At 29.9% G+C, this 22371-nt stretch overlaps 1 protein-coding gene across 1 annotated transcript; it reads left to right on the plus strand.

Moving 5' to 3' along the window:
• Positions 1-1350: 1350 nt before the first annotated feature.
• Positions 1351-21241, plus strand: LOC142324635 (uncharacterized). Its single transcript, XM_075365488.1, has 6 exons — positions 1351-1590; positions 5333-5390; positions 15150-15226; positions 16261-16393; positions 17512-17676; positions 21113-21241. Exons 1-6 carry the CDS (start codon positions 1561-1563, stop codon positions 21175-21177), a joined length of 528 nt encoding a protein of 175 aa, XP_075221603.1. The 5' UTR covers positions 1351-1560; the 3' UTR covers positions 21178-21241.
• The last annotated feature ends 1130 nt before the right edge of the window (positions 21242-22371 follow it).

Consider the following 22371-nt stretch of genomic DNA (forward strand, 5'->3'; position numbering starts at 1 on the left):
TAGGACTAATGAAAAATTTTGTAACAGTAATTAAGAATGATAGTCCTGAATTTTTGTACATCAGGCAGAAATTTCCAAATATAAGTGAAGGAAAAATTAAAGAAGGAATATTTGTTGGTACTCAAATATGAGAATTGGTCAAAGATGTATTTAACTAAATGTTAAATAATGTAGAAAGTGCAGCTTGGGCTTCATTTAAAGACTTTGCTGAAATTTTCTCAAACAAAAATCCAACAATTACCACGATATTATTAATCAACTTCATACAGAGCTATGGTATGTAATATGTCTTTGAAAATAAATTTCCTTCACTCGCATCTGGATTTTTCCCCAGACAACTTCTGTAATGTAAGTGACGAATACAGTAAACGTTTCCACCAAGACAATTGGGTGATGGAAAGCCACTGTAAAAGGAAATTAAATACTAACATGCTAGTCAGTTATTGTAGGACATTAATTCAGGATGTGCCTGAGGTTGTTTATAAAAGAAAAGCATCAGCTAAATCATTCTAACACAGATAGGCCATACAAAATTACAGATTTTAACTATATTTTCCCTTAATTTTTTTTAAGCATAATTTGTATAGCACTTAAATAAATAGTGAAAAGGTTTTTTTGTCTATCATTGTTACCAAAGGAAGGAAGAAATTTTTGTAAATCATTCTTCATAATAGTTTTAGGGCCAGGTAATATTTTTTACCCCGTTTTTTTTTTCAAAAATCTTTCTCTTCGCCATTTTGTAGTACCGTTTTTACCTATGTAATAATGGTTTTTGTTCAGAGTCGCTATCATGATCAAGCTAAAATCATCCTCTCCCCGTTTCTTCTGATTTAACCTTCGGAACCACCGTAAGGTATTAGTGAAGAGGATGATGTAAATGAAGTGTAGTCTTGACACTCTCATGTCGACCATTCATGAGATGTGCGGTTAATTAAACTCGACCATCAAAGAACACCGGTAAACACGATCTAGTATATAAGTACCTTTATTATGATTTGAATCTTCGACTTCGAAACAGCTGAGTTGGGATGATGAGTTCACCACTAGACCGACCCTGTCAGATTCATTGACGACGGTTCCATTTCGTAAGTTATATTAAAGTTCAAAAATAACTTTTTGCAATGTTTTCAAAAAAATAGTTTTGCACACAAAAAATATAATCATGTATAAAATAATACACTATATATATATACTTTTTATACACTATGTTTATATATAAGTAAAACTTTGACACTAAACATTAAAATAAGATTGTTATGAAAAGTTATATATATATATATATATATATATATATATAATGTTAGTGTTTAACCAGTTTATTTAACATATACTACCAAATTTTAACTCTTACTTAGCGTCCATTAAGTTTATTTATGACCAGAAGAAAGACTCGCTGTGCGTTTTATGCTTGGTTTAATTTCTGGAAGCATTAATTGATAAGGTTATGTTGTTCATTTTAGGTGATTATTTTGTTTATATTTTTAATTGTAAACATTACTAAAAGAAACCGGTAAACTGCAGTTTACGTCATTGTTATTTTGGTTAAATTAATTGCACAATATGGAAAATGTTTTGTCTCTTCAAAAGGAGGTAAGATTGTGCTAGTTTTGTTGATAAAATGTATTTCGTACTATTTATTTTTGAAGTAAATGCTATAGCCAAATTTACTGCTTTGAACTGTATGAAAAAAAAAGAATTAGCCTACTGCGTTTTTTAATTGATGATACCCAATAGAATAATTATGTTTCTTACAAGTTAATGTAATCTGTGGTTATTTGTTTTTCTTGATGTATATTAAATATTTAAAGAGATTTTTTTTTGGTGTTTTGAGTGACAATCCAAATTCTTTTCAAAACTGCCATCTTCAAATGAATAGGAACCCATTTCATTGTAGGTTTGGTCATATTTGTTCAGATTTCACTATCCAGCCATAAAGAATAAAAAAACAACTAATATATTGAATCATAAAATCAACTACACATTAACTGCCCTATATTAGGAAAATAAAATAAAAATAAATTTTTATATTGTAGTCTTACTACACAGAAAATCTCATAAATTAAAAAAAGAAAACAACAAATTTTAATGAAATAAAAACTAACAAAACATTTTAAAATCAAATCGCATCATATCTACAATAAATAAATAAAAACAGTATATTGAACTAAAAGCATACTTTAAACAAAATGCCCTATTAAAAGAAGAACAAGTAACACAAAATAAAAACTGTCACTATTTTGCCTACGTGTGTGGCAGAGTTAGTGTTTTGCCTTTCATCAGGAGGTTATGGATGTAAGTTTTAGGCAGGCATAGCAGTTTTCACATGCTTCAAAATTCATGTAACCATCATGACTACTATTGGACATTAGTCTGTTGTTGCTATTATATGAACAGTAAGTAAATAAAAATCTAAAGAAATGATTCTTTTAATTAAAGCTGTTCTGTAGCACAGCACAATTAAACTCACAAATAAGGACTTACAAGCAATGCATACATTTTAGCTAGACACAAGGGCAAAATTATTAGGTCCATGCACATAACTAAAAAAAAAAATCCTCTCTTCAAGGTTGAAAATTGTTTGAACCTTGTAAGGCCATTTCAATAAAAATAGTAAAAAACTATTTTAAGTCAATAGGTTAAAAATCTCAAAGTAAAGAAAAATTTTAATTTTAAAGGTGGGCCAGTTATATTCATTCTTTTTCAGAGTTTTTTCTTGACATTATTTTTTTATAAACCAAATAAAATATGATTAATGTTTTTTTATGTCCATTAACAGTTTCTTAATATAATGGCAAAGATGCTCACTGACATATTTTATTTTGTAACCAGCAAAACATGTACAAATTTGGATGGTGGAAACTATCTTTAGCATTTTAAATGATATGATTAGACATTTTTTAGTATTCAAACTCCAATAATATGATAGGTTGAATAGCCATTATATTAAAAGTAGGAATCCATTGTGTGCATACAATATCTGACTCTTTTTTTATTGGAAAACCAATATTTTTTGTTTTGTTTTTATTTAAAACCAATATTTCAAGAACTCTTTCTCTTAGACCAGTAGGAACATTTGAGATTTTTATGTTGAATTCTCCAGATATTTGTTAAAAATGTTTATTAATTAAATGTTCATTTTTATCATATTTATCCTCTAATATTTCAGTTTTAGCATCCTGCTTGTCAACTGGAACATATGAACTTTATTTACATTATCCGGTCTATTTAACTTATCTCATAAAATATATCACTAAAGAATTTATCTAGTCAGATTTTCTGTACTTCTCATCAGATTATTATTAATTTTTCATTTATGAAGGACTTCAAATTGTTAAGATTATAATAATCTGTCGATAGGTTGAGAAGTAGGTAAACCTTCAGAAGCTTCAATATCATCTTTACTACTTACTACCTAAACAAGTTTTGCATACCAAATTTTATTTTTTCAGAAACAGACCTGTTAAATTTAGAATCAGTACATGATTCATGAATGATTTTTTACATAAATCTTTGCAAACAACGATATTTCTTCATGTTTTAACTTTATCATAACAAACAACATTATTTATTTCGGTACTTACATATTAATGCCACCGCAGCTACAGCTTTATTTAAAAACAAAGTAGTCAATCGGATTTCGGTGGAAAATGGGCCGATATAGAGTTTAACATAGATTCAAAACAGTCTCTTTATTAATTTTAATACATGGTTATTTATATTTATTTTATAAATATAATGTAACCAAACTTAACCTACGCTCGCTTCGCTAACCTTGACTAATTTAACAGGAGTGTTTTGATTATTTAAATAATAAATAATTGCAATAATTACTGAATTTATTAAATAAATACTCAAAACACTCCTGTTAATTAGTTAAGGTTAGCGAGCGTAGGTTAAGTTTGGTTAAAATATATTTATAAAATAAATAACCATTTATTAAAATTAATAAAGAGACTGTTCATTTTCCACCGAAATCCGATTGACTTTGTTTTTAAATAAAGCTGTAGCTGCGGTGGTGTTAATACGTAATATTTCTAATAAAAAGTTATTATCAATTAAAAATTTTGAATGAAAATATTTTATCTTAGCTTTTGAACTCCAATCGGTATCTTAATGAATGAATAATAATAAAGATATGAATACAGCAGTAGATGGATTGTTATTGTAGTTTTCTTTAAGATAACTACTATATAAATCACACAGAAATGGACAATAGAACAAAGTGATAACAAACTAGTTGAGTTGTAATAGATAATCTTATACATGATATATTGTTATAAATAATTAAGAATGCTAATAAAATTATTAGTATAACATAACCACTGTCATTACCACAGTTGGCAAAAAGGTGATCAGCACTAGCTATTATAGAAATTCGTATCTCTCTGTTTTTCATTTCTTAATGATGTAATCTTAATTTCAAACATTATTTAAATGTTATGTAAACATTATTTTAATGTAATGATTAAACATTATTTACTTCAGAAAACTTTTACACTAATGTAATTCTTCTGGTAATAAAATTGATGCATCAGAATAAAGCAGCCAAATTTGATTTTCTGGAAAGGTTTCTACGTTAGTTATGTCTTGTATTTCTTAACCTTTTTTCTGTACATTTCTATGGTTGTTGTAAACAAATTTTCATCAACAAAATTAAATTGTTACCAATTTTTCTTTATGTTCAGAAAACTAGTCCTTTTTTGCTCAGGGAATACTGTTAAGTGGTTATTGTTAGAAGTTTTTTTTAATTTTCTTCCAATGGCTAATTGAATTTCAGTAATGATATTTTGCAGCTGTTTGATACCAGATAACTTTACTATTCATTTCGTTTTTTTAGATTTTCTCTTGAAATATAAGAAATATTTTTTTTTATGAATTTACCACTTTATTGTACAAAAGTATAAATAAATGTGAAACTAAATTGAAAATGAGGTATAGACTTTTGAATTAATAATCAAACCACAACTGAATTAACAAACAGGAAATGCTTGAAAGGTTTATAAAATGTATATCCTGTGTTGGAGATTAGTCGGATCCATTATGAGTTTTAAATAAGTAATGGCTGTACTTATTCCCAACTAGCTGATTATAATCGTTTGAATAGACTGGTGCGTAATGAATCATATGCAAATTTTTTTATTATCATTATTATCTGATTTATTTATAAAAAAAAAAGTGAACACACATTACAAGTTATTTTCAGCTTGTTTGTAGTTAATTAGTGATAAAATGAATAATTGTACTGTTTAGCTTAAATTTCTAAATAATTCATCAAATTATATCTCCTTTTTTATATATATCATGATTTTGATTTTTTTTTTTTTGTTATTAGGATCTTTTGGAATCATATAAATTATGGAAAAGTGAACAGAAGGTGATAGCAGTAGAAAGTAAGATTTTATTTTTGGTTTTTTAATGCTTTTGTTAGTTGAGTAAAAGAAACTTCTGTTTGCTAAAAAAAATACCAGTAATTACGCATTAACGCCACCGCAGCTACAGCTTTATTTAAAAACAAAGTATTCAATCAGATTTCGGTGGAAAATGAACAGTCTCTTTATTAATTTTAATAAATGGTTGTTTATATTTATTTATTTTATAAATATAATTTAACCAAACTTAACCTACGCTCGCTTCGCTCACTAACCTTGACTAATTAACAGGAGTGTTTTGATTATTTAAATAATAAATAATTACTGAATTTATTAAATAAATACTCAAAAAATTATGATGTTAATTAGTCAAGGTTAGCGAGCATAGGTTAAGTTTGGTTAAATTATATTTATAAAATAAATAAATAACCATTTATTAAAATTAATAAAGAGACTGTTCATTTTCTACCGAAATCCGATTGACTACTTCATTTTTAAATAAAGCTGTAGCTGCAGTGGCGTTAATACATAAGTACCAAAAAACTATTCCCTAGATGAGTTAAGTTGAAACATGAAATCGTTCAGTCAAACAAAAATATAAATTGCTTCATGTAGTCATTATATAATAATGATGATTTCAACTTTTGCAAATTTTAGCCTGATTACTATGAAGTAAGCGACTTATTACATGTTATTCATTTTCATTAAAATTACACACTTTGTTGGTTCTTTAATATATTTCATTACCTTTGAAAGTGTGTTACATAGCTATGAATTGATGATTTGTTATATAAATATATTTATTTTTTCTCCTAAGTGAACATAATTTAATAGTACATTATTTATCCACAAAAGAGAGGATTTTTTTATTATTTTATATGGCCTACCCTATGCTTTCTTATGGTTGTGTTTATAACATGTGCATCTTATTTATCTAAAAATATTAAAACATAACCTTAATTAATAGTAACAAATGCTAAATATTATAATTCAATATGATTATTTTATTAAATTTTCTTTTAATAAGGAGATGCAATGTATACAATTCATTGTTTCCCGTAGAAAGTGAACCAAGCATTAATTTAATAATTTTATTATTATCATTATTATTGTTATTAATTTGCAGATTTACAGTGTCTGTCTCAAACTTTCATATAACTGCAATTATTGAAGTATCTCTAATAGCAGTAGTCAGTTTTCTTTTTCTGTGAGTAACAATGTTCATTGTAAACCAGTTCTTTTGTTAAAGTGAATAAAGATATCATGTGTAGAACACAATACATTACCTGCATTTCAGTAGACTTGGCATACTGATATCGATCATATTCTGCTCTCAATAAAAAAGACGAGAAAAGTATGTTTTCCTTCTTTTGGTAAGCATGACATGGATTGCTTCTTATTCTTGGGAATGACTAAGCCATTTTGAGGATCCGTTTTGTCTTATGTCAAGTCACCTACACTCATTATGATTATGGCACTCAGAATACATACATACATACATACATTATTTAATTACTAAAAATAATTTGTAAAATTAAGTCCAAAAGTATCCTTAATTATGTAGTTAAATCCATCTTGCCACTGGTGCGTTTCGCTCAAGACCCGTGATAAGTGTACTGGTAGACAGTGGTGAGCCACCTGTTTGAAATAGGTGGAAGCAGATTATATGCTCCTATGTGGTTCAGATTAAAGCGCAACCAACTCATCCAACCTTTGATGTGGTATTCTCCAACCAACATGTTAATCAATACCAGGAACAGCCGAGATCTACTGCTCTGGTAGGCATCAGAGCTCAGCACCCGTTCTCAGCTCTAAATATGCAATTACCTCCAGTCCTCACTGTTGCTCCATGTTATTACCATCCTTGGCAGTCTTCTCTTGTTAATTACCGCTTTGATATTTGTCTATATAATAAAAAGAACACAAATTCATTTTTACAAATAATTAGTCTATTCAAAATGTTAAACTTGCTGTAAACTTAAAACTTCCAATATTGCTTCAGCTCAGTTCAATTTGCATAAAATATCTTAGAATACTTTTACTTCTTACAGGTCTTCCAATAAAATTACATTCAGTGAGGAATTATGTACTATATTAAGTTGTCAAAATTACTTTACTTATTCTGTCTTTGTTGGAGACACAATCTCGATTATTCTTGAGATTAATCAGTCTATCTCCAAAGTTAAATATCTGCATTGAATTCCTTAAATTATTTAAGTTTAATTAATGATATAACTAGAATTGAAGGTTCTACTGAGTCATGTCTGGATTACATTTTTATAAAAACAACTAAATCACTTGACTCTATTTCATCAGCAACCAATCTGTATAAAAATTACTGATCATTATCCTGTAATACTTAGTATAGAAAATTGTACTGTTATGACCTGTACTAATAGGTCTAAGTACAAGTTTATAAAAATAATTATCTATGAAAACTTAAATCTAGATTTAGCTTCTGAGAACTGGAATTCAGTTCTAGAATACAATAATCCTAATCTTTCTTTAAATTGTTTTATGAATACATTATATAAACACATACATAACAACTCTTTAGTAAAATGCTACAAAGTTCAGCCTAAAATAGTTCCATGGATAACAGCTGTAAAATCAATTAGGATAAGAGATAAATAACTACATGTTGCCTTAAATAAAAAAAAAAAGTTTTTACACAAAGATTGTAACAAAAAAACATAGCCTAAATAATCTTCCTCCTTCTGTGGATCAAGTTAATTTTTACAAGCATTATCATAATTTGTTAAACATAATTATAAAACAGGCTAACCAGAATTACTTTAAAATGCAGTATCTAGAAGCTGGTAATAACACAAAAAACCGTTGGAATGTCATAATTAATATCTGTTATAGAAACAAAGCTTTTGTCTTCCATTACCAAAATCAAATACGACAATGCTGTAATTACAGATCATCAAGGCATAGCAGATACCTTTAACCAACACTTTTGTTCAGTTGGAACAAAGGTAGCTCGTAAAATTATGGTTGATACCACTATTCCAGTAAATAGACCGGCTAATAATTTTGTACCACTTTTTATTTTTCTTGACCCACTATCTGAGTTGGAAGTTTTGACTTTTATCAGTGGTCTCAAGACCAGTACTGTGTGTGGAAATGACAATAACTCTGCTAGAACTTTAAAGACTATTAAACAGCATATTTCCTTCCCTTGGGCTCACACTTTTAACTTCTTGTTGAAGATAAGCATTTTTCCTGATACACTAAAAGAGGCTGTTGTAATTACTATTCATAAAGGGAGTGACTGTTGACGTGAATAATTTTCGGCCAATATCTCTACTACCCCAATTTGCAAAACTGTTTGAAGAATGTATTAAGAGCAGGCTTATGTTATTTTTGTCAAATCATGAGATCATTTCTAAAAATCTGTTTGGCTTCCAAGAAAAACTTGGCTCTGATGATGCCATATATGGGTACTTTCTTTCATTTCTACGGTAATCTTACCAAATCTAAAAGAACCTTACCCGTTTTCCTGGATTTGATGAAGGCTTTTGATACGGTTCAACATGATATTTTGCTTGATAAATTGCATGGTGCGGGGGTTTGTGGTAGAGCGCTGAAACTCTAAGCGTTATTTTTCTGGGAGAACACAGTGCATAAAAATAGTAAATAAAAAAAGTATCTTGTCCAGTGCCTTTATTGGTGTCCCACAAGGAACTGCTCTGGGGCCTATTCTATTCCTTATCCATATTATTGGTGTATGTAACCTCAAAATGGATAGCATGAGTCTAATTTCATGTGCTGATGACACTGTGCTTGTTTTCTCTGGTAACTCATGGATTGAAACCTTCAAACTTGCAAATAAAGGTTTTGCAAAGGTCTGTTCGTGGCATAATAACGATGTTCTAACTTTAAACATAACCATAGCTTTTTCATCTGATCCCTGCTTTCAGCCTGCTCCTGATCTTTACATTTTGTCTACATGAACAATTAAACCCATCTCAATACACTCCATGTTCTAATGCAAAAATAAAAAAGTTATCGGTAATAAATATCTGGGCATTATTGTTGATGAAAACTTATCTTAGGCTCCCTATGCATGCAATCTCGCTGGCAAGTTATGAACATGCTTTTACATATATCATAGGTTAAGAATTGTTTTACCAACAAAAGATGCACTTAGCGATTTTGACAGTTTTACTCAGTCATTGATATGTTATGGTATTGTGGGATGGGGTGAATTGTTTTGATAGTCACCGTAGTCAAATTCAAATAACCCAAAAATATGCTCTAAAGGCTATTCTAAAGAAACCCTTCACAAATTCTACACATCTCACATATAGGGACTCAAACGTTTTGGACTGTAGACAGTTGTATTATTTATTATATTTTAACTTTCTTTTATAAGAAGAATCCTCAGTTTCATGCTTATTTTGTAAATAACCAATCATATGATCTCAGAAATAGTACTAGATCAGTTTTCAGGCACAAGAGAATTGGTCAGCGACATGCTGACTATATCTTTAGCAAATTCATCAAAGTTCTTCCTGCCTTTCTAAAATCTTGTTCTAAATATTATGTTTTAAAGAAACTTTTGAAATTGTGGCTTGGATATGAGAACATGAAAGATTTTTGTTCCCAACTCATTAACAAAAATTTTTGGGAATTTGATTGATTACTTCCTAATGTTTTTCTCTGTTTCTTTTGCTTGGTTTCTTAAATATTGTCTTAAATGTATTAGTTTAGTTAAGTTGATGATTTGCAGTCTTAAATTACTCTATTACTTAAGTATATTATATACTTTATGCATCACATCTCTTATACTTCAGATTATATACTTTATGTATTATATGATTTATATATGTTGATCTTGATTATTCATTATTCCTTAGTTATACGAGGGTTATTTTTTTCAAGGTCCAATCGGTCACGAAATTAAAACCACAGTGAAAATAAAAAATATTTTATTTGTAATAAGTATTTACATAGTTACGCTATTTGTCTACATAGTCGCCACTCTGATTTAGACATTTGTCGTAGCGTAGTACTACCAACATTCCAATACCCTCGTCATAAAATGGAGGCGCCTGTGTTTTCAGCCATGTTTCTACGCTGGTCTGCAGCTCGATGTCTGTGCCAAAATGTTGTCCTCCTAGCCAGCGTTTCATGTGAGCAAAGAGGTGAAAATCGGATGGAGCCAAGTCCGGGCTGTATGGTGGGTGATCAAACACTTCCCAACAAAAACGCTACAGGAGCTTCTTTGTTACAGCTGCAGTGTGTGGCCGAGCATTGTTGTGGAGAAAGACAATGCCTGATGACAACATTCCTCTCCGCTTATTCTGAATCGCCCTTTGTAGATGTTGAAGAGTCACGCAGTATGAGGCTACAGTGATGGTCGTGCCATGTTCTATGAATTCCACCAAGAGAACCCCATTCCGGTCCCAGAACACAGTAGCCATACAGTTTCTGTTGGAGAAGGTTCGCTTGAACTTCTTTGGTTTACTGGTAGAATGAGAATGCATCCGCTGTTTGGATTGTTTTTTGTTTCTTCAGTTATGAAATGGACCCATATGTCGTCCCATCTGACAATTTTGTTCAAAAAAAATCTTCTCCTTCATTATGGTAGCGCTGGAGAAATGTTAGAGAGGCAGCCATTCTCATTGTTTTGTGATGGTCGGACAGCATCTTGGGAACCCATCTCGCACACAGTTTGCGGTACTGAAGTTTCTCACTCACAATGGTGTAGAGAGCTGACCTTGAAATTTCAGGAAACGAATCACTCGGTACAGAAATTGTGAGCCGATGATTTTCTTGAATTGCCTCATCCACTCGCTCAACGAGATCATCGGTTGACACTCGCTTCCTTCCCTGACCGCCTGCATCATGAACATCTGCACGTCCTGCTTTAAAGTTCCTGCACCATTGTCGCACTTTGCTGTCACTCATTGAAGTTTCACCATACACATTACTTATTCGTCTATGAATTTCACTGCATTACACCCCTCAGCCTGAAGAAATCGAATTACCTCACACACTTCACACTTTGCGGGAGATGCTATTGTTGTAGACATGTTTACGTGCTAGTTGCGTGTTCAGAACTAAACAAAGTGATGCGGTGTGATTGAAGACCATACTAGAGATGCTACACAACACATGCGCAAAGGTTCATCTGATTTTTGCGCGGGTTTTTATTTCGAGACCGATCGGAAAAAAAAATAATAACCCTCGTATAATGATAGTTTGTATTAGTTAGATTCATGTTTAAATAATAAATTTTAGTATGTTTGTCATATGATTTAACTATATTCACTTTTACTTTTTTCTAAAATTTTTAATTAAAATAATTTTTTTTTTTAAATTTGTATACAGGAAATAGCCCACACAAAAGTTTTTACTTGGTGGGCATTGCAACTTTGCTTGTTCTTCTTTGTATTTTAGTATTAGTGTTTTAGGTTAATTAAGTAAATTGTACCAATATTTTGTTTTTGTTTATGCTAACTTATCCATAACTAGGAATATTAAGAGTTGTAATTAAAATAAATTTAAATAAATAAATGTATGGACATGAATGTTTGCGTAATCCTTAATGTAAACATTGCAGAAGGCTCGGTTACTGTTTTGATTTCAATGTCATATGTTGTATTGTTGCTGGTGTTAGGTAATGTACACTTGTTTATAAAGTAATTTTATTAGCAGTGAAAACTTCTATTTTATGCAATACCTTTTATTTTTTATTTTATTAATTAGAGAAATTTTTATTTTAGCCGCAGAGAAACTGGGATACGACAAAGTGAGGTGCAATTGGTAGTTTTATAATTTATAAACTGTATTGTTATTGTAAGAATCCTTGCATTTTTTAAAAACGGATTATGGAGTGTATTGGCATTCACACTGAAACAGTATGTCATAAATTGACTTAGAATAGATCTTGAGTATTGCACGATATTTTAGAGTTTACTGAACAGCAAATAACATTGATATCTTTAAGAAGTGGATGTACTGAAACGAAAATTATCTGTACTTTTCATAAAACAGAATATTTAAATAAATATTATCATATTAATGGGAGAGGTTGCTCTGACCCATTTAGCTGTCATACTAAACCGGTTATGAATCTCTTTGAGAAATATCTTTGACACTTTCATCACGCAAATCAAATTTAAAATTAATTCAAGGTAGAGCACCATGTATAAAATGCTTAAACAAAATACAAAAACCACAAGATGATACAGAATGAAAACCAGAATGTCAAGATTTATTTAAGCCTCAATGTGTTATAGTTGAGTCAGTGCATAAAGCTTGTTCAGCACTTTGTATTTCCCCCCATTAAGGTTCAAAAATTATTGAGCAGCACAAACGAACCAAATTTAAAATATAAGGTTACAAAAATAGCCAAGTCAGTTACCAGTAAATTAAACGATTCCTTTGATTTAAATATTTGTACAGAAGAAACCTTATTAGTACCACAAAATTATGCCGATTTAGGTAGGGAATATGAAGAATTAATCATTAAAGTAAGAATAAAATGAAAACAGTTAAAAAATTAATATTTTAAGTTTATTACTAAGCAGCTGGAGCATTCAAAAAATTCAAAATGAGTTTAGTGTTAGTCAGCATTTAGCTCGTCAATCCAAATAATTAGTAGTTAAAGCAAGTGGAATTTTGTCATAAATCGGCAAAAAGAAACCCAGTTACGTGACTGATGGTGTTATTAAATGTGTCCAAGATTTTTACCAGAATGATTAGCACATCCAAATGATGCCTGATACCATGAAAAAGGACCATGTGATGGTATTAGTGGAACTGTAAAAAGGACTGTGACCAAAGCAAGCCTTCAAAGGACAGTCAACAATCAAATTGTTACACCTTCTGAAATGTACAGGAGCACTAAGTTATGTTAAGTTTATTATCAAAAAGTGCAAGATTTATTTGTAACTTCCATTAGCATTAGTAAAATAAGGTAAGAGTGAATTGAACTGAGTGTTGATTGAAATTGTTCATGTATTTGAATTGTTTATCATTCTGTAATTGACTATTTATTAATTATCAATTTATTCATTCTAATGAGTTTGGTTGTAATCTTTATAATCTGAAAAAATACATAACAGTATTTTGGATAAGTTGTTTATAGTTAAAAGAAACAGTGTTTTTAGGAGTTTTGATGGTTTCATTAGTCGTCAACGCCTTTGAGTAACAAAATAAATTTTATATGGTTTTAAAGTACATAAATACTTACTGCTATAAACATATCGATTTTTTGCCAGGTGTCCCACAAGTGGTTTTTGGGCCCTAATAATGAGACATTTTTGAAATCGTATGATATGGCGACTTTTTTTTTTAATGATGGACACTTGGTAACAGTCCAATTTTTTTATAATTACTACTAGTACGTAAGAGTTAAAAGGTAAAAAACAGGCCTGTTACCCTAAGCCCTTCATTATTTATTTTGGATCCAAAATTTGAAAAAAAACAACAATTTGTAAATATAACTTCAGTAAACATTTCAAGATTTGGTTATGTAACAAAATGAATTTTGAGTACACTTAAGATACAAAAAGCCCTTTTTGACCCTCTGTGTGATATAAAATAAGAATGCTTCGCTCATGGGAAGCGTGATGAAAATGGCTGTTTTTACCTGTTAGCAAGTTAGAAAATAGTTTATTACTCAAGAAAATTTTTTTTTTAAATATAAAAAAATGTTTTTTGGCCACTATAAGGTGGATAGTTGTATACCAAATTTCATCAAAATCAAAAATAGTGATGCACTGATCATTTGTTGAGGTAAAATAGAATACCCAGACTGTAGGAATGCTACTTAGGCCCTACTTACTCTCTGTAAACACTATTTTGTGTGCCAGGACAGTGAAGAGCTGTAATATCTGGTTTATAATGTCTAGTTTTAGTTTTATTATCTTGGATGTTGAACATGAAGTATGTTGTGTCTCTGCATATATATATTTCCTCTTCACAGACACATGTGCTATGCTTTCTCATCAACATGCAATTGCAGCAGCTGATATTTATACCATCCGTCTATCTTTTCCTTCCCATTTTCTTAGTTTTTCTCTGTCTGCTACTACATTTTTTAAGCGTTCATATCTTATCTTGAGGATTTAGTGCTGTATACTTATTATCAACACTTAGAAAGTTCGAAAATTTCTCATTTCTGTTTTTTGATTGAAAATATTGTCAGAGTCTAGATTTGCATGTAGTGCACATTTGCAATATTGGTTATTCCTCACCCTCTGTGTGTTCTTGGTAGGTGGAATCTTTCGACGTATGAATTCAGGTGATAGTATTGAAACTCTGTTCTTGTTGTCCTTGTTATTCGGTTCAGATGTCGACAAATCCAACTGCTTATGACAATTTTAAGAAAAATATGATATCTTCCACATATGGAATTTATTTTTCTGTGTTATTGTTTTTTTATCTCATATCGTATTTAGATCGTAGGTTATTGAAGTTGGTTATGGTAACAGATTTCAACTCATCTCTTGCTAGTTAAAATGTTAGGAATAAACTCTCTTTGGTAGGCATGAGGTAGTGATTGTAACTCAATTCTTTTACTGTAAAGTTTACTTATCTTCTTTGATTGAAATGTATAAAGCATAAAATTTGTTAGTAAATTTTTTGTTTATTTAATAATTTTTTTATTTATTAACCTGTAAACTTAGTAACTCCATTCACCATATTTTGTTATTCTTTGTAGAAGCGATTATAGTTTAGAGTTTCTAAAATTATTTATTTTTTTGTATCAGCATATTGCAACATTTTAATACATCCTGTTAAATCTTTATTTTATTTTAGGTGTTACTGCAAAGAGACGTAGGAACAGAAGAAAAACTGTAGTTAAGGCTAAAAAAGTGAACGATGAAAATAATGAGGTATAATAATAAAGATTGCATTTGTTTAATCTTTTTTAAAGGAGACCTAAAAATTAATTTTGTTCATAAATCTTACAGTTCAACTTATTTAATGTTGTAACCAAATTTTATTTTGTATTGAATTTCCTTTGCCTACCTACAGATTTGCATGTTGTTTTGGTATTCTGTTAAGAAAGTAGGAAATAAAGAAGATATAAATTGTTCTGTGTATTTATATTAATATATTTGGAATCGGTAAGTTTTATTTTTTAATTTTATGTAAAATTTGGTTGGGCTTCTGAGTAGAAGCCCAACCAAAAAAAAATGCTACTCATATGAAAAGATTGCTTTTAAGAACTCCTAAGATGAGAAACCTGGCTTTATGAAAATAAATTAACTAAACATAACTAAAGCTCTTTGAATATGCGAATATGTATTGTTTTATATGCTGCGCTTCATTGTGTTTCACGCTGTGTTTCGTTGTTTTACATGAAAGTGCTGCTGTACTTATGTTTTAGAATCCAATGTTAAGCAACTTTCATAACAAAATCAAATACCTTAAGATCCATTTTATTAACAGTGAATCTTTTTGTTGAAAGAATCTTACATGTTAGGTATGTAGAATAAAGATCTTACATCGGGGCAATTCGAGGAATTTCCTTCACAAAATAAAAAAAAAAATCGTTAGTGTTGGGTCATATGATAAACATAATGGTTAAGTAGTATACAAATAAAAAAATGATAAATATATATGAGTTAAATTGAGAAATATTTTATATCAAAGTTCAATTTAAAACCTAATTTATAATTTATCTCTAATATTATAATTTTAAAATCTTATACCTAGATTTTTTTTCACTTTAACTATGATGTGCTTTATTACCGTATAAATAAAGTCTAATTTACAATTGAAAAGAAAAAAAAAGTCTTTTAGTAGTTTAAATTATTCCATTTTTTATATTTTGCATATATTTTTATTTAGTTGACAACTTAACAATAAGTATGAAGATAGTAATTATATTATTTTTATTTTATAATTTTTAATTTTTTTTCAGTCTAAACTTAAAGCATTACCCGAGGAATTTCTGGAAAAATTAGCGTCAAATGAATCTAATACAAAGAAAGTAAGAAATTCCAATACTTCAGTTAAAAATAGAAGTACAAGGAAACGAAGATTAAAGATTACTAGTAAGTATAGTGTAGCTTGTAAGACAAAAGTAAAAGGATAGGGTGAACAGTATTAATTGTATATCCATGACTTATGTATTGATATATGAATATAATTTACATATATAAGTATTTATACAGAGTGGCTGAGAAGTCACCTTGCCCCCTTAAGTTAGAACTAAAAATTTGTGATGAGTCATAAATGAAAATTGTGATATAATAATCAATTATTTTATTTATTTTTACTTGATACATATTAATTTTAATAGCCCAGTGAGTCTGTGTGTTTGCCTTCTATATGTTATCACGTCCTCTGTGACATGTGTTGGACCATTTCTGGTATTACATTACAGAAGGTGTCCCTCACACAATCACGCAATTCTGCATTTGTTGTGTAGCAACGTGCAGATATATGTGCCTTGATAATTCCCCGTTACGAATTATCTGGTGATGGCTATGGTAATGAAGTGGTGGCGCTGGAGTACCATGGCTAATCTGACATCCTGGAATTCTTTCATTCAGAAACGCATGGTCCGATAGAGCAAAATATGCAGGTGCTCCATTCTGCTGCAACCATACTCATTCCATGAGATCCTTCTCTTGAAGCTGTGGTATTAACATGCCTCCAACATCTCTAAATAAGTTTGTTCACTGGCCTGTCAAAAAAATAAGGACCAAACATATTACAAGCTGTCACCCTATCCCATATCATGATGTGCAGTGGATTTCTTTCTGACTCTGTTGTGAAATAAGGATTTTCTTTTGCCTAAAATAACACATTTCTGCCATGCGAACTGCGATATATTGCATATTTGCCAATAAAAAAAGCACCTTTCCAAGGTGCACTGCAGTGGAGAATTTTTCTAATAAAGCCTGGCAGGAAGCCCTTCAGTTATTATTAGACCGTTAAAAAAAACTATGTTAGTAAAAATCAAGAAGCCCATTTTTGAAATAAGTAAAATTCTCTCTTAACTGTTTTTCTAAATAGGAACTAAAAATTAATTTCTCATGCTTCACTTTGGTATAGTCAGTCAGATTAAATTATTTATTAATGTTAAAATGTAATTCCATATTATTTTATTATTTTCTACTTTATACTGTTTTGTAATTTCCTGCATTAAGGATTTTTGTTTTTACAGGTGCATTAATTGATGATGCAGATTATATACCGTTGGATTCAAATCTTAGTTCTACAGATTTTAAATTAGTTAGGCTTGATAAAGATCCTAGTAATTCAATGACCAAAACTGCTGTGGATTTTTATAATAGAAGACTTTATGGGAAACATATAAATAGAGTCCAAAGTAAGTATGGACAAATTAGCTCTGATGTAATACAATGTAAACATTATATTATACCATTCTTTCATTGCCACCCAAATAGTAAGTCTTCCACTGATTTTGCACCTATTGTTACCATACGATTGCTTTTTTTTCTCATTCCTTTTGTATTTATTTAATGTTCTTGTTTGCATATTTAAAAATCTATGCAGCAGGAGAAAAATTAAACCAAAGAATATCTAACTAATATATTTTTATTTATCTTAATTATATAACATAAAAATAAAATCATACAATTTTAGTTATTAGTACAACTTTGCCTATGTTTTAGAAGTTCATTTTTTTGTTTTGGAATGGATTAAACAATGAGTGTTTGTTTTTCTTAATTTCATCATTATGAAACTTCATTGAATCCTAGTAAAAGTAGTTGTTTTTACTAATATTTGAATACTAGATAGTTGATACCGGTTTACTTTGTAGGAATGGTCAGCCTGAGTCTGTACAAGATTTCATCTCATTTACATGTCACACATATCCTCATCTCATTGGGCCATAGGGGGGGGGGGGGGTTGCTTATTGTTGTTCACTAGTTAAACAGATTGCAATTACTCATTAGGAGAAGGAAAATAAATAAACAAAAATTTTATTGGATCACAGATCCAATCCAAAGTCACAATGAATGTCACTTTGAATCTAATAGCAACTATAGATGTGTTATCTGTTTTAATGAAATGTGTAGAGAATACATCTGGCATCAGAAGGGATGATGGGAGGATAATTAAAAGACCTAAACTGTATTCAAACTCGGTGGTATTAGAAACAAAATCAGGATATATATGAATGAACAACAGAAGTTTAAAAAAATGTTTTCAAGAACATTCCTTACAAATATACATTAATAAAAATTACTTTTGTGACTTATGATTCACTTATGAATAAATAAATGAAAACATGTTTGCAAAAATAATCAAAAAATATGTTTTCAAAATTGATAATAAAAAATTAATTAAAATTTGATGAAAAATTACATGGTAATTTAATATATTCAATAAATTATTTACAGAAGCCACAGACTTTTGTGTATAATATCTAATTTATATTCTCATTAAGTTTTTAAAACTCCTATTGGTGAGGATGGAAGTTTTTGGATGGGGAAGATAGATAAATGGGTTTATTAAAGTCTCTCAAAAACCACTTATATCATAAAATTTCCTGTTATATGGTTCTTAGTTTTACTCTGTATGATAAAAAATTATCAGATTTGTGACAATTTCAGTAGGTTTCTGTAGTTTTTTCCTGCCTTCTCCCTATAGTTTTTTCCTACGGTAATATTCATAATTAACTTTATAACTAAAGGTATAAGGAACAAATTTGAAACCGGAATCTCTTAGAGAAATTATTTTCTTATAATTCATGATTTCTTTCTTTACCCTAAATTCAAAATTGACCAAAATAAATATATATATAATTAATTTTTCAGGAATGGGCTGTTATGGTAAGTAATTAAAAAAAAATTCTGTACAAAACTAAGCTTTAGTTTTTGTGTAAAGAATAAAAGTGCATTTGCTTTTTAATTTTACATTTCATAATAGATAAAAATATTTTTATATAAATAATTTTTATAAATATGTTAAAAATTTTAATAAAAGTGTAAAATTAAAAAACTGATAAAATTATGCTAATTTATTTACTATATTGTAATTTACTTGTGTAATTTAGTCAATTACAATATTGTTTTTTGAAGTATAAAAAATGAATTTGTAGTGTAGATAAAAAGTGTGTGGTCATTTTTATATGTGCATGCATTTTAGTGTATAAAAATTGGATTATACAATCCAGCACAGAATATTCATTGTCCCCCCAATACATTTTATGTGAGAGTTATGCCCAGACCTAGAATGCCTTCAAAGAAGAATACAGTAGATGAAGTAGAAAGAATACAAGAAAAGCACAGTAAAGAAAATGCAACAGATGCATCCAGAAGTGCTCAACCGGAAGTGCTAACATTAGAAAAGTTGGTCAACGTGCAAGCTGCATATTCTGTTAGTCCCAAGAAGTCTGTACAACACCTTTCAGCCCGTCTGGTCTCCATTGATAGTGACCACACGGCATTGCACAAGCATTTATAGATGCCATACAGAATTCATGTTGTTACCTACAGACAATGGAAAACGTGCAACTTTCTGTTAGCGATTCATATCATCATAACACCAGATGGGGAGGAATTCTATATAAGTGTTGTGGTCTGACATGGTGTGGTTTCACCTTGATGGATACATGAATGCACAGAATTCACACATTTGGTGTACCGAAAATCGACATCAGCTTCACAAGTCTCCTCTGCATAGAGAAAAGGTACCTTTTGGTGTGCAATATCACATAGATGAATCTTCATGGCACAGTGCACAGTGAGTGCTACATACCAATGGTGCAACAATTTGTAAACACTGTACCTGCAGACTGACTAGAGTACATATGATTTCAGCAGAACAATGCTGCAGATCATACAGCCAACAACACTATGGCTTTCTTGGATCAGTGTTTTCATGGACAAGTGATTTCAAAGGGGTTGTGGCTCCCTCAGTCTCCTGATTTATCCCCTCCCGATTTTCTTGTGAGAATACCTTAAGGATGCTGCTTATAAAACTCATGCTCAAAAAATTCCCAAATTGCAGAGCAAATATGAACAATGTGTCGCTGCAGTTCCTCAAAAAATGTTATCATATGTATTTAAGAGCATGAAGTGTCGTATTGATTTACGTGAATTGCATAATGGAGGCCACTTTCAACAGCTATTGTAACTTAACTCTTTCTCATAAGGCTGTCACGTTTTGAACACTCTGTATTAAAAGCAGTGAGTTTTTCCTAAAAGTTTAAAATTAAGAACCAAATGCACTACTTTATTCTTGAATAATTTGGTCAGTCTGGATGTTAGAATAAAGAAATAAAATCCAAATTTTAGTAAAATAATTCCCTTTTCTTTAAAAATTTGAAAATGTAATTCTGTATTCTAAATTTACCTATATTCTAATTTAAAAGTCTATATTTTTATAAAAATAAGAATTCGTAATTAGATACTTAAAAGCAAATAATTAGATACAAATTAAAAGCCTGGTCGAACCCGAGAAAAGGGATGATTAAAATGATCTATGTAATCAATGAATGTTTTTTTTTATTTTAACTTTTTTTTTCAAATAATAATTAAACTAAACAAAATTTATAATATTATAAAGTAGTAAAATAAAATAACAATATAATATAAAAGTATGTACAGTACAGCATTGTGTAATTAATTTCTAATTGTTATTACTATCTACTGTAACAAAATGTCCAACAATATCAATGTTGTGACCGATAACAATATATTTGAGATAATAGTAAATTACAATTTAGATCTTTTAATGTTAATAGTAACAGTACTGCAATGAATATATTTTGATTTTTGTTTTTTTTTTTACAGCTAAATCATTATTTATTGGTGCAGATAAAATAAAAGCAAAGCTGAGTGCAAAAAAGAAAAATTAATTTTTTTTTGTTTTGTGTATGAATTTGTTTTACATATTAAAGTATGTTCTTACCGTTATCTTAATTTTTACTTGGTATTTTATTTAATACATCTTGTAGTCCAGTTCATTTCCATACTTTTTAAAACATTTTACAATGCCACTTAGCGGTACTGTGCTATTCATAATCTCTTGGCTTTGAAGTTAATAACAGCATTTAAAATTATTGTACGCTAAGACTGTGCAGCAGTGACTGATTTATCCAAAACATATCAGAAAGTCTTATGTCTTACAAGTAACTATTACAAACTTTAATTACCTATTTAGTTGACTGGTTCGACCACAACAGTTTTGCAAACATTAAACAGCACTTCTGGAAGCGTTCTATTGTAAACTGATGAACGCTTCTGAAAGTGTTCTATTATGATGATGATTCTCTCTACAGTTACTCTGGATTGAAGAGCTCCATGGCAGCACAGTATTCTTGATGTGTCCAAGTTTATTATCTAATGTAATAGTCGTCAGTCAGTCACCTTGCCACCGTCTTTGAAGATTGTGTAACAGAATTAACAAAATCATTAGTAGTAGCAAGAGTGGTGAAAGACAGTCGGCTATATGCGTCTTTAACAGCAGAATCCACACGTTCATTACCTGGGATTCGCACATGGCTAGGGATCCACAGGAACTCGCTTGTGTGTTGAGTCAGTTCAATTCAGCGATTGCATGTTGAATTTTGTTGACGTTAGGAAGTTTAAAATACAAATCTTTTAAAGCTTGGAGTGCACTACACAAATCGCTACAAATGAAGATGTGACTGAATTTTGGATTAATAATAAATATTCAAAGCTTTATTGATAGCGTACAATTCAGCATTGTAGACACTTGTAATATCAGGTAGACTAAATATATGTTTTGTCATTAACAACAGAAACGCATCCAACAGTATTGTGTTTGGACCCATCTTTATATAGTACTGCGTCTGGGTTTGTCTTCAACAGAAATTGGTAAAACATTTGTTGAAATATGAGTTTTTTATTTTTTATTATACATTGTGAGATCATAATTAAAATTTATCAGATCGAGTCTCCACGAAGGATATAAACACATAAGTGGGAAAATAGAATGTGTCAAAATTAAAAAAAATTTTTAACCATTCAACATGGATGGTTTACATATTTTTGTAAATGAGAATTTGCGAGGACTGACTTAAAAACCA

The sequence above is a fragment of the Lycorma delicatula genome, chromosome 5, assembly GCF_047948215.1.
Source record: "Lycorma delicatula isolate Av1 chromosome 5, ASM4794821v1, whole genome shotgun sequence".
Lineage (NCBI taxonomy): Eukaryota > Metazoa > Arthropoda > Insecta > Hemiptera > Fulgoridae > Lycorma > Lycorma delicatula.

What these genes read in the sequence shown, in the direction of transcription:
- LOC142324635 (XM_075365488.1), top strand. Translation starts at nt 1,561, where the DNA reads ATGGAAAATGTTTTGTCTCTTCAAAAGGAG. An exon ending in TTTTGTCTCTTCAAAAGGAG is followed by an intron (nt 1,591 to 5,332) that starts GTAAGATTGTGC and finishes TTTTGTTATTAG; the next exon opens with GATCTTTTGGAATCATATAA. An exon ending in GAAGGTGATAGCAGTAGAAA is followed by an intron (nt 5,391 to 15,149) that starts GTAAGATTTTAT and finishes ATTTTATTTTAG; the next exon opens with GTGTTACTGCAAAGAGACGT.